Source organism: Heptranchias perlo, chromosome 32 (genome assembly GCF_035084215.1).
Source record: "Heptranchias perlo isolate sHepPer1 chromosome 32, sHepPer1.hap1, whole genome shotgun sequence".
Classification (NCBI taxonomy): domain Eukaryota; kingdom Metazoa; phylum Chordata; class Chondrichthyes; order Hexanchiformes; family Hexanchidae; genus Heptranchias; species Heptranchias perlo.
Genome location: NC_090356.1, coordinates 7,222,990 through 7,236,353, shown reverse-complemented (window position 1 = coordinate 7,236,353; position 13,364 = coordinate 7,222,990). Strand labels below are relative to the sequence as shown.

Sequence of the window (13,364 nt, the reverse complement as noted above, 5' to 3'; positions counted from 1 at the left end):
CAAAGGATCTAATTCAGCTACAGCAAAATTACCTTAAAAGAACAGGGTTTCTCTCCAGACCCACACTTGTGCATCTCACCAATCGAAACCAAGACACTCTTAACAACTTGAGCTAACAGTGAAGTGTGTGGAAATTTAAATGTGCACTTGGTTACTATAGATACGGTTATACAAACAAATGGTATCTGGTCATGTTCACATCACGGAATACACCAGTCTGGATGGTGTTAAAATGCAAGCTTAGTGTCACCTCACCACAGGTTCCTGCTTTACCTCGTCTTGTCTCTCTTGTGGTGTCGTGCACTATGAGCATTGACCCTTCACCTAGGGTCAAAGAAGAGGGGACTTACATGTTGTACAGCTCACAGTGCACTTTACGGCAGGAATTACTGGATGGTGAATGACACTATGCTTGCTGTTAATGCGACAGGGTAAGAGGCTACAAGGTAAAGTTAGCGCAGTTAGTCCTGCTTGTGCTGGTGGTATATCTGGGAAATTATGCTTTCATAACAGGATTAAACTTTTCTGTGGACTTTTACATGCGGTTTATCACTGGATCTCTCCTTGTACATAGTTTTGCAAAACACACCAGAATAAGAACATCTCAAGAAATGTGCGGAAACAATTGATGGATATAGGTAAATACATCATAATCCACAGGGAACTAACACAAATCTATGTAGAATAGAAAAACTTTGGGGGTAATTTTAACCCAATCCACCCGACGGACAACCAACAGGAATTGGATCGGCCACCAGTTTTTACACTGAACTCTTCCACTGAAGCCAGCAGAAAGTAAAATCGAGCAGGTTAGTTTCCCACCAGACGGGTTAGGTTAAAATGGCCCCCTTTATGTATCCATTGTAAACAATTTTACAACACCAAGTTATAGTCCAGCAATTTTATTTTAAATTCACAAGCTTTCGGAGACTTCCTCCTTCCTCAGGTAAATGCTCCTGAAACATTTACCTGAGGAAGGAGGAAGTCTCCGAAAGCTTGTGAATTTAAAATAAAATTGCTGGACTATAACTTGGTGTTGTAAAATTGTTTACAATTGTCAACCCCAGTCCATCACCGATCACCGGCATCTCCACATTTATGTATGCACACACTTCCCCTCCATCACTCTTCAAGTGCCATGCACTGTCTGAAAAACAGTTCTGTCGCATTTGAAGGAAACAAAGGCGCTTATTTGAAATGTCCAGCAGCAGAACATACCAGGGCCACAAAACCCGTGTGTTTGCGTAGTCTTATCTGATGGGATGGGCAATAAATGCCGGCCTTGCCAGCGACGCCCACATCCCATGAACGAATAAAATAAAAAGAAAATAACACGGATTTTTATCAGAGTACCAGCTTGGTTAGTGTTGGATTTTTACCTTTTAGAATGATTTCCAGTTCATCTCTCAGAATATCAAATATACTGTATCTAGAGCTGGTCTCTGGTATGATGTGTCTATTCAGCCAACCCCCACAGGCATATTGGTAGAAATCCTCACATGGTGAGGCAGATGGGTCCATATTCTGGATTATCCGTGCAGCTTAAAGAAAAGAATTATATACGTGTGTTTCAAAATGATGAAGGGTTTTGACAAGATAAATGGAGATAAATCATTTCCACTGGTCAGTGAGTCGGTAACTAGAGGACATAAATTTAAAATTACCATCAATAGAATAAAGGGAAAGGTGAGGAGAAGCTTTTTTATGCAGAGGATTGTTAGGACATAGAATGCCCGACCAGAAAGAGTACTGGAAGAAGATGCCACTAAAGCTTTTGAAAACAAAATGAAAGAGAACAGGGGAATGGGACTTAATGGGTAGCTCTTTCAGAGAGGCAGCACAGGCATGGAGGGTCGAACAGCCTCCTCTGCTGTAAGATTCTATGATTTTCAGCATGGAGCGCCTACTTTAGTTGTTTTGGTGCAGTTTATTCCATTTTCTCTTGCCTTGTTGTTTTTCTGGTGCCCATACAGAGTCCCCCACCCCTTCCCTTCAGCTGCCAGGACATAGAACCAGGCTACAAGGTCCTGGCCACCATTCAGTGTGTGCCTTGACTGGAAGGATTAGAGTTGCATCAGCAAGATGGGCTCAAAGGGACTTTTATTTATATAGCGCCTTTCACTTTTTCAGGATGTCTCAGAGTGGGTCACAAGCAGTGAATTACCTTTGAAGTGTCATCACTATTGTCATGTAGGCAGGGTGCTATCCTCTGGAAGCATTCTTTTGTCAGTCTTTCTCTGAGATTAGACACCCTAACCAATCTCCTTCTAAGAAGATGCACATCAATCAATCAATCACCCACCCCCTGTCCCCTTCTCTCCCCCCCTCTCCCTCAGGGTCTTGCCCAAGCTCTCAGCCTATCTCTGAATTCAGGCACTTTGTTCTCTCAGAGTATGGGCACTCTGCGTAATCTCCCTCTGCAGATGGGCACGCACTAACCAGTCTCTCTTTGAGGGGCAGTACCTCGCCCAGTCTCCCATCGAGGAGAGGTGGCCATTGAGGAAGTGCGCTCAGCTAAGCCTCTCTCTGAGGACAGTTTCTCAGGGAGCACCAGCACCTTGTCCAATATTTTTCTGAAGGATATTTTGTCCAAACTGAGATGGGGTGATTTGTCGGAAGTGGGAAACTCTTCCCAGTAGTCCAGCTAAGGGAAGGCTAAAATTTATCACACTAAACACATCACACTCTTGGCTGATGGATTTGGGCCAGATCCAATAATTGCATTGATAACTCAGCAAATGGCTCAACTGCTTTTCAGCAGTTTCTACATGTAGAGTAATGTATGTAGTCGCCATATCACACTGTATTGCTAACACAGTAGTTAGGTTATCCATCTACTAACTGTTGAGTCCAGGTTTTAGGACTCCTGTCTGCTTATAGTATAAGTTAGCACCATTCAAAACTAGCCTAAAACAAAGGGATTAGTTTCTTCCAAATGAACAGGACACATTGCTTTGCTTATGAGGTGTGTTTCTTTTTAATTTTCCCTCCCCCTCTCCATCACCAATTTTTCATTCCTTTCTCCCCTTCTCTCCCGAAAGTGCTGATTTATGCAGGACTACGGCTTCATGGAAGCTCGTAACTTTCTGCTATCTGACCCATGTGCCCATTCTTCCCGTATGAGCCTAGGCAGACAGCGTCAGTCGGCTGTTCAGCTACGGGGGTTAGTATTCTGGAAGTATTCTAGAGACGGAGAGACTAGAGAAGCTGGGATTGATCTCCTTACAGCAGAGACGGTTAAGAGGAGTTTGATAGAGGTGTTCAAAAATATGACAGATTTTGATAGAATAAATAAGGAGAAATTGTTTCCACTGGCAGGAGGATCGGTAATCAGAGGACAGAGATTTAAGGTAATTGGCAAAAGAACCAGAGGGGGAGATGAGGAGCAATTTATTTACGCAGCGAGTTGTTATAATTTGGAATTCACTGCCTGAAAGGGTGGTGGAAACAGATTCAATAGTAACTTTCAAAAGAGGACTGAATAAAAACTTGCAAAGGAAAAATTTGCAGGGCTACGGGGAAAGAGCAGGGGAGTGGGACTAATGGATAGCTGTTTCAAAGAGCCGGCACAGGCACGATGGGGCGAATGGTCTCTTTCTGTGCTGTATGATTCTATGATTCTATGAGATGATGTTTATACTTAAGCATTACTACTGATCATTTAAGGGCATATTTTCTTCCATCTTCATGAAAAAGATGTGGGAATAGAGGGGTGATTCATGCTTTACATTTACATCTAGTTTTCCACTAAAATTAGTGGATGTAGGAAAATATAGTTCCTAATTATAGTCACGAAATCAACAATTTATCCCATAAGGTATTGCCAGTACATAGAATTTTTCACATGATTTACTGTTTAAGTATGGATGATGTTACTTATTACTCATATGCTTTCATTTAATGGAAGGTTCTGACCCTCACTCACCTGCAGCTACACAGCCTGTGGTCGTGCATACTTTGTCCGAGCTGCTGGAGAACTGTTTGTCTGAGGACGAAGAAGAGAATAACACTTCAGTCAGAAAACTGCGGCATCCAATTAACTTTACTTCACCAATGAGAAGCAAAAGGCATCAAGCAAGCCACAATGAATGATTCTCCCCCCAGTACCTTTATCTGTCCTCTCTGTGAGAAAACTGACCCTTCTGTCCTGGCCATCATTTATCTCCCAACCAACACCACCTCAAAACAGATTAACTAGTCATTTATTTCATTGCTGTATGTGGGACCTTGCTGTACGCAAATTGGCTGCCATGTTTCTTATATTGCAACAGCGACTACACTTCAAAACTACTTAATCGGCTGTGAAGCACTTTGGGACATCCTGAGGATGTGGTAGGTGCTATATAAATTCAAATTCTTTCTTCCTCTATTTTGTCGATACTATCTGGTCATAGCTTCCCTGAACTTTCCTCTGTTGTTCCTCCTGAGCCCCAAATACATCATCCTACCTGCTGTTCCTCCTCCTCCCGTCCTCACTGTGTTTAAATCAAGAGTCGTCACATCATCTCCTGCTCCAGCTCCTTCTTTTCCAGGAATTCAGAGCTGTGGAACTTCTTACCTTCTGCAGCTTTTCCTACTTCCTGTAATCCCCCAGGCCTCCACGACACTTGGTTGGGGGGGGGGGGGGGGGTGGTGGGGGAGGGGGTGTAATTTTAACCTATCTCGCGCTATGGGAAAATGACAAGATCCGTCTCCTGTTTTATACCCCGCCCGATTTAACTTTCTGTTCGTGTCAATGGAGAGTGAAATCGGGCGGCCAATCTGATCGTGTCAGTTTCCCACCGGGCGGGTTAGGTTAATATTATCCCGTCGGTATCACTTACCCACCACTTATTGATTTATCTCACAATCTTTCTTATTCTTTTCATCTTAGATGTTGTCCTACACTTATAAGCCTTGACCCTTCAACTAGATTTTTCAATACCGTCAGACCATCCATTTCATGAAAAATTGTTTACCCGGTGCTTAACAAATATGTTATAGCCCCATGGGAAAGGGGGAAGCTGCTTTGTTTTCTAAACTGTCTTTAGTTGTGTGCTAAGATAGACTGAAGTAAATGTTAAATGTTCACAAAATGGCCTCCTGAAATGACTCACTTAACCTCACTGGTAATTTAAAAGGCAGGTGTTTGGCAAAGGTGTTACTTTTGTTGTGTTTATAAACAGTCTGCAGAATTGCATTCAATCAATATTTAGGACAAAACCTTTCTAGAATTTGAGAGGAGGAAAAAGAAATTTATATAGCACCTTATCAAATCTCTGAGAAACATTCCAAATACTTTCACATCCGATTTACTTTTAGAAGTGTAGTCCTGCTTGTTATGCAAATAAATGTAGCAGCCAATTTGCACATAGCAAGATCCCACGGCCAGCAAGAGAGATGAATGACTAATTAGTCTGTTTTTCATGAGTTTGTTGAGGAAGGAATGTTGGCCAGAATACCTGGAGAACCCCCTACTCTTCTTCGAATAGTGCTGTGGGATCTTTTACATTCACCTGAACCACTGGAACAGACAGATGGGATCTTGATTTCATGTATCATCCAAAGGATGGCACCTCTGACAATGCAGCACTTTCTCAGTACTGAAGTGTAGTTTAGATTCCGCGCAGAGGGAATGTTGAATGCGTTGAGTCAAGATACTGAACTTTTCAACATGGCTTTAACAAGCACGACTTCAGCTGTCAGAAGTCTGCTTTTAGCCCAGAGATTTACTGTCACCACTCTATAAGTATACGTTTGGATCCAGATGTTAAGTCCATCTGGAATTGTCTTGCAATTAAAATCTAGAGTCCATCTTCCATTGTTTGATTGTTGGAGAATACATTGTTTGTAGAAAGCAATAATGATCTAAAGCATTATCTGAAGACATGTTAAAAGCATATTGTAAGTCCTCAAGAGAAATGAGGCCAAACTATTCCATTACATAACTTGATGCAAAGGTAATATAACTGTCACAAGTGAAAATTAGATATGATTAATGAAATTGCTCCTACTAATGCCATGATGTCATGCTAAGCAAACAGGTACACGAGAGAGAAAATTTTCCAAATATGTCATTACGCATATAGTCTACAGCAACAAAATTTAATGAAGTGTGAAACAGTTTCATAGAATCATAGAAAGATTACAGCACGGAAGGAGGCCATTCGGCCCATTGAGTCCGCGCCGGCTCTACGCAAGAGCAATCCAGCTAGTCCCACTGCCCCGCCCTATCCCCACAGCCCTGCAATTTGTTTTACTTTCAAGTACTTATTCGTTTCCCTTTTGAAGGCCATCATCGAATCTGCCTCCACCACCCCCTCAGGCAGTGCATTCCAGATCCTAACCATTCGCTGTGTAAAAAAGTTTTCCCTCATGTCACCTTTGGTTCTTTTGCTGTTTCTTTTCACGCTTCATGTTCTTGGGATCTCCAATGTGTCAGTTATGTTTCCTTAGAACCAAGCTGACTTTGTTTAGGTGCTTACGTCTTGAGTGTCAGCTTGGCTCAGTTGGTCACACGTGAGTTAGAAGGTTGTGGGTTCAGGCCCTCCTCTAGGACCCGCAGACGTATTTTAGGCTGACATCTCAGTGCAGTAGTGAGGGAATGTTGCGTGATTGGAGGAGCTGCTCGTTGAGTGAAATGTTAAACCCCTAACCTCAACCACGGTGGAGCCTGGGACATTAGTGCAAGAGACGAGGCTGAAGTGTTTGCAAGTGTCCGCAGCCAAAAGTGCCAAGTGGATGATCCTACTCAGCCTTCTCCTGAGGTCACCATTATCATAAATAATAGTATTCAGCCAATTTGGTTCACTTCACATGGCTCAGTGCACTGGACACAGCGAAGACTGTGGGCCCCAACAAAATTCTGGCTGTAGTGCTGAAGACCTGTACACCAGAGCTAGCGTCTCCCCTAGGCAAATTGTCCTAGTACAGTTATGACACTGGCATCTACTCAACAATCTGGAAAATTGCTCAGCTGCGCTGTAAGCACAAACAATGGATAAATCTTATTGGAAGCCCTCCCAATCATCAATAAAGTGATGGAAGCCATCACCAACGGTGCCATCAAGCAACATCTAGTCAACAATAATCAACTCGCCAATACTTAATTTGGGTTCTGCCAGATCTACTCAGCTCCAGACTTCACAGCCTTGATCCAGATGTAGATGGAAGAGCTAAATGCCAGAAGAAAGGTAGGAGTAGATGCCTTCAAAATCAAGGCAGCATTCAACCGAGTATGGTACCAAGGAACCCGAGCAAAACTGAAGTCAATGGGGGTCAAAGGGGAAACCCTTTAGTGGCTGGAGTCATATCAGACACAAAGAAAGATGGTTGTGGTTGGTCAGGGGCCAGTCATTACAGCCCCAGAATATCACTGCAGGAGTTCCTTCAGGAAGTGCCTTTAGCCCAGCCATCTTCAGCTGCTCCTCAATGACCTTCCCCCTGTAATGAAAGCTGGAGTGGGGCAATTCACTAACAATTCCAGAGGGTTCAGCTACATTCACAATTCCTCTAATAATGAAGCGGTGCACGCCAGCCTACAACAGAACCCGGGATAACATCCAGGCTCGAGCTGACACGTGGCACTTACCGTTTACTCCACATAAGTGTTCGGTAATGACCATCTCGATCAAGAGAAAGGCCAGTCATCTACCCTTGACCATCAATGGCACCATTATTGCAAAATGCCCCACCATCAACATCTTAGGGGACAGAGCAACTTGACCAGAAGCTGAACTGGACCAGCCAAACAGATGGGTTTTGAGAAGGTTTTGAAAGATAGAGTGAAAAATGACGAAGCAGGTGGCTTTAGGAGGGAATTTCAGAGAGTAGGGCAGAGGCAGCTGAAAGCTCTGCCGCCAATGATGGTGCAAAGGGTTGGGTGGGGGGGGGAATGCACAGAAGGACAAGGGAGTCGAAGAGGAAGGTATGGCAGAGGACATGAAAGTTAGAGGAGGTTGCAGAGGTAAGGCAGGATTTTATGGAGATTTTATGGCAGCAAGGATTTTAATTTCAATGCATTGGGGGACAGGGAGGCTGTGCATATCAGTGAGGATGGGGGTGAAGGGCAGGTGGGACTTAATGCAGGACAAGATATGGGCAACTGAGTTTTGAACAAGCTGGAGTTTATGGAGGGTTAAACAAGTTGGAGATTCCATCTGTTCAAGTGGGTTGGTAGATGAGGCAGCATTGGGTGCTGGTCTCTCCAATAACAAATAGGCAGGTTGCCTTCAGGATTTAACCTCCTGCCCATTGATTTCCTGCCTAGTAACTCTTGCAAATGCCTTTCTTTATTGGCACATAACAAACTGCCCAACTCCCCTCTGAATTACACAACAGTTTGGAAACTGTTATCGGAGCTTCGTGTATTTAAAGTATTTTCACAAGGAAGAAAAGTTGGCAAATATGAATGAAAATCTTGCCCTTGGGTGTATCCAGTTATTCCAAGGTCTGAATACATCACTACTGCTTCATTTGAATATCTCCACAAAGCAAGTAAAATAGATATCCAAATGAAATCACTTTCAATAAACAATCAGGAGCCCTGAGCATCTGTTTAGTTCCATTATTTCATGTAGTACATATCAATATTAATTACTTTGCCATTATATTTGTTTGTAATAAGAAGCTCAAGAGAGAGCAGTGCGTGGCTCCCTCACAGATGGCATCGTATGCGTTATTTAGTAGCTCAATGTACTGTGACATGTGTGTAGAGTTGAATTCATCTCAAGCTGGAATGGGTGAACAAACCCACAGTCTGATGTGACACAGCTCTATTTTTTTTTAAAGTTACTTATAATGAAGAGTCCACCAAAACCAGCTACAGTGTATCCTTCAGAAGCCTAAATCGGGTTACAGCGAATGAGATGAATTATCTGGGCATATTCTTTTCCTGGGAGCTTACCGGTCAGCAGCCTTTTACTGTTTGTATGTGAAAACATGCCTAAGATTGACCTGTTCATGTCGGACGTGAGATTTTTGCCCCAAAGGTCTGACTGGCTGAAAAAACGCCGTTGAATCAATTTTTAGCCAATCGGAGGTTGAAATTCCCATGAGTGCTATTCGCCTGTAAGCCAGGGGTGTCCGTGTATGTACCATGGAGTCTTGTGGTCCCCATGGAAAGTTGAAATCCACGCGCTCATTAATGTGTATATATCTCTAATTGCTGATGCGGGTGTTCCAATTGAGGATTTCTCCATCAATGAGGCAACACAACTGTGAAAAGCTTTTTCTAAACTTCCAGGCCCATGAAGTTCAAATAAGACAAATCAGCATATAAAAAATATAAAAGCAAGTAGGATTGAGTTCCATGGGCTTTGGTGGCTGGATTGTCAGAGTTCAGGGGTTGCATGTGTCCCTCAGAGCACAGATTGGATAGCCAAGTAGGAAGCCATCAGAGTGGCTCACAGTGTGGAAAGACTTTAGCCATGTGTATCAAAATTGTAAAGCAGAAAGACTTCATTGGCCGTAGGACACAGTCTTCCCCCAGTGATGCAACTGAATTCCAAATACATCATTGGGGTAGATTTTCATCTCGTTGCCAGGTGTACAACCGATGTTGTAGATCAGCCGCCGATTAAAGAAACAACAAGATTTTCATTTCCATTGATTTCCCAGGTTCAAGTTGAAAATCTGCCCTGTTGTGTCTTAGTGTTTGACAAACACAAAGGATTTACCAAACACTTTTATATAAAGACCAACCTTTGAAGATCCAACGATCATCTTTTAAGTCCGACCTATAAAAAGCCAACGAGAATCCAAATAACGGGCCGCAACTGAACAAAATAGGTTTGAAAATTTTCCAATTGACATGTCAAATATGTCTGGCCATGAAAGACTGGTCACAGGATCCTATGGGGAGCAAGTTCATTAGTCAGCGAGATCACACACCACATTAATAGTGACATCCAATTTACAACTGTCGAACTGAGTTTCTGTCAGCAAAAAAAGTGGCCTCTACCTTGCCAGTTCATTTAGTTTAACTTATTGCTGCAAGAATGCCTTCTGTGCTCAATGTCACTGAAAACTCCCGCACGGTGCAAAGTGTATAGAAGTGCTGATCTCTCATCTATAGTCAGCTTTTGGCAGTTAAACTCTGTACATTCATGAGCTTTACTGTTTTATCTGTTAGAACAAGGGGAGATTGCCTTGGTGCAGTAGCAAAGTGTGGACAGGGTTCATAAGCATAGCTTTTCCACTAAAACTGATGTATTAACTTTATCTTGCTCTCTGCTGTATAATAGCACTCACGCACCCCTCTGCTTGCACACTCGACCACTCACCTTCTCACTCACTTACCCCTGTGCTTGCACACTCGACCACTCACCTTCTCACTCACTTACCCCCATGCTTGCACACTCAACTACTCACCTTTGCACTCACTTACCCCCGTGCTTGCACACTCGGCCACTCACCTTCTCACTCACTTACTCTCATGCTTACACATTTGACTACTCACCTTTCAACTCACTTACCCTGTGCTTGCACACTTGACTACTCACCTTCGCACTCACCCGCCTGCTATTTGCACACTTACTCAGCCTCTTAGTCAACCAGCCAACAACTTGCTCTTCCACTGATGTGCTCACTCTCACACACATTTTCCCATTCTCACATGCTCAAGCATGTAGTCATTCAACTTGCTTGCTAGCACATGTATTCTCTCGCTCACACACTAAGTCGCATTCTCACAATTCAACCTAACTCACCCACTGGCTTGCTCCTTCACACACTCATCCTTCAACTAACAAACCCTTCTTGGTCTCTCACAAGCACACACGTGAAAATGATTGGGAGACGGGGATCTTCGAGAGTGATCTCATTAAAATGGCAATTTTTACTTAATTAGGCAAGCACTTTGCTTGACTTCTGGATAATCATTCGTATTTACTTAATATTTGATTCGAGGACACACAAAAAGCTGAAGATGGCCTTGCATGTCTGCCTATTCTGGACTGTTGTTTGAAGCAGCTCAACATCAACAAACAACTTACATTTATAAAGCGCCTTTAATGTAGCAAAACTACATTATACAGGCGATCACTAGAATATTAAGAAAGTTTAGTGATGCCGCTGTCACACTTCAGGTGTCACACTGTCATGCGTGCAAATTTCTGTTTCATATTTTTTTTAAGAAAGAGAAGGAAAGCCAGTCATTTCCAATCTACATAGACTTTTCCTCACCAACCCAAAATACCTTCTAATTGACTTACCCCCACTATCCATCCCCCCACCCCGTTCACACCGGCCCTGTTCAATCCCCCCCATTCACACTGGCCCTCTTCAATCTCCCCCCCCCCCCCATTCACACTGGCCCTGTTCAATCCCCCCCATTCACACTGGCCCTCTTCAATTCCCCCCCATTCACACTGGACCTCTTCAATTCCCCCCCATTCACACTGGCCCTCTTCAATCCCCCCCTTCACATTGGCCCTCTTGAATCCCCTCCTCCGTTCACACTGGCCCTCTTCAATCCCCCCCATTCACAATGGCCCTCTTCAATTTCCCCCCCATTCACACTGGCCCTCTTCCTCCTCCCCCAGTTCACACTAGCACTCATCCTTCCCCCTACATCCCAGGTCACACTAGCAATAGATTTGTGATGTCAGAAATTCTTGCCTACAGCAGAATGTTGATCCCCTGGAACTGGAAGCGTCAGGAAGGGTTGAGGGGGTATGTGGTTGTGCTGATTTTAAACAAAAGGACATGTGGCCACCGAGTCCGAAACTGCGTAAGATGTGGCTTCTCATTGTATTTAACAGGAAACAAAACTGACCCAATGTAAGAATATGGTTTAAAACAAGGATAGAAAATAGGAGGGCAAAGGTCCGCATCTCTGTGAGGAAAATAACTTACAGAAACCCAAGAGGTCATTAAAAGAGTGCTGAGGCATTAGAATAGTGAAAAACAGTACGATTCAAGAGACAGGGTGTCCTAACCTAGTATAAACATACTAAGACCTGATAATGGGGAAAGGCTACGTAAACACTAAACAATTAACTAGACATTAAACAATCCTAGGTGGTTTCTGAGAGTCAGCACAGTGGCATTGTTTACGACCATGCGATAAGACCAACAGTGCTTACATACAGAACAACGCAGCCGAATAGTATAAAGATAGGGCATGCACCCTCTCAAAAGTTAGAGCTCTCAAGAGGAGACGGTTGGAAGTCCATGGCCACAGGCGGTCCACGCAGGTCAGGTCTGATCAACCTGGATAGGCGGACAGATCAGGTTGTACTGATTGCTTGTCATTAATGTAATCTGTAGACAGTTGTATTATAATGTTGAACACAGCAGTAGTGCAACTCTGTTATATGTCAGTCTATTAAATTTGCTATTTTATAACCACTCAGGCTAGAATCAAGCGGAGATTATTGTTGACAGATTGACAACCCATAGTTGCGACAGTAACGGGAGAAATCCGCTAACACCCAAACTTCACAAATGTTTACTCAGGAGAAAGAAAAAATAAAATACTCTCCCTTTGTTCAAAAAAGATGCTGTGGCTGTCACCAGTAATCAGGAACATTTATAACATCTGGATCGTTCATAAAAGCTGCCTGTTGCTTTGTCAATTACAAGTGACATGGTGATGTGTTTGAGACGAATTGAAGTGTTTTTTTAACGGTTTTTCCCATCTCTTCCAACTTATATTGGGGTACAGTACCTTGGCCATTGGGAGCCCCCCCCAGTACCTTGTCCAAGTAGCCATGCTTCCTCTGTGAGTTTGGACAGCCAATGTTGGCAGCGCATTTGATCATGGAGGGGCAACTCTATTCTCACCCAATGTGGACATACATGCACTTCCCAGCAGGAATCCCAGTTGACATAAGGACATAGGAACAAGTGTGGGCCATTCAGCCCCGCGAGCCTGTTCTGCCATTCAATTAGACCATGGCTGATCTGTACCTCAACCCCATTTACTCGCTGTTGATTCATATCCCTTTATACCCTTACCTAACAAAAATCAATCAACCTCTCAGCTAGGGACATACCCTATCCCAATTGCAGAAACTCCACTTTTAACCTGGCTGATGTCTGCCAAATTGACACTGATCAACGATTAAACTTAGCATCATCCAGCTCTGTACAACTCAGCATCAAACCATTTACCTAGTAAACCTCATGGAGAAGATAAACCACATCATTACATTCAATATTTGGCAGATAAAAAAAATCACCAAACACTTCTGGGAGAAGGTCATGTCCCTTTATGAAATACGCTTGCAAAGGAATGAATGATACCATCCTCCAGAGCTCGGGAACACACAATGCATTTAAAGGGGTAATAATTTCCTCCTTGCTAGTTCTGAAAGGAAGACATGTAAAGCGTTTGCAAGCCATAAATTGTGGAGGTCCATTTTGCTGACTGGAAATGCCAA

The 13,364-nt window shown here is 43.3% G+C and overlaps 1 protein-coding gene across 3 annotated transcripts in view; it reads right to left on the bottom strand.

The window, feature by feature from the left end:
* The window catches only part of mmel1 (membrane metallo-endopeptidase-like 1), a 69,207-nt gene that overhangs the window by 39,400 nt on the left and 16,443 nt on the right, over positions 1-13,364 (bottom strand). For all 3 annotated transcript variants that reach the window (XM_067970271.1, XM_067970270.1, XM_067970272.1), the window contains exons 3-4: positions 3,926-3,985; positions 1,380-1,541 (exon numbers count right to left, since the gene is read on the bottom strand). In XM_067970271.1, the coding sequence (XP_067826372.1) occupies positions 1,380-1,541; positions 3,926-3,985 (222 nt within the window). The remainder of the gene's footprint in view (positions 1-1,379; positions 1,542-3,925; positions 3,986-13,364) is intronic.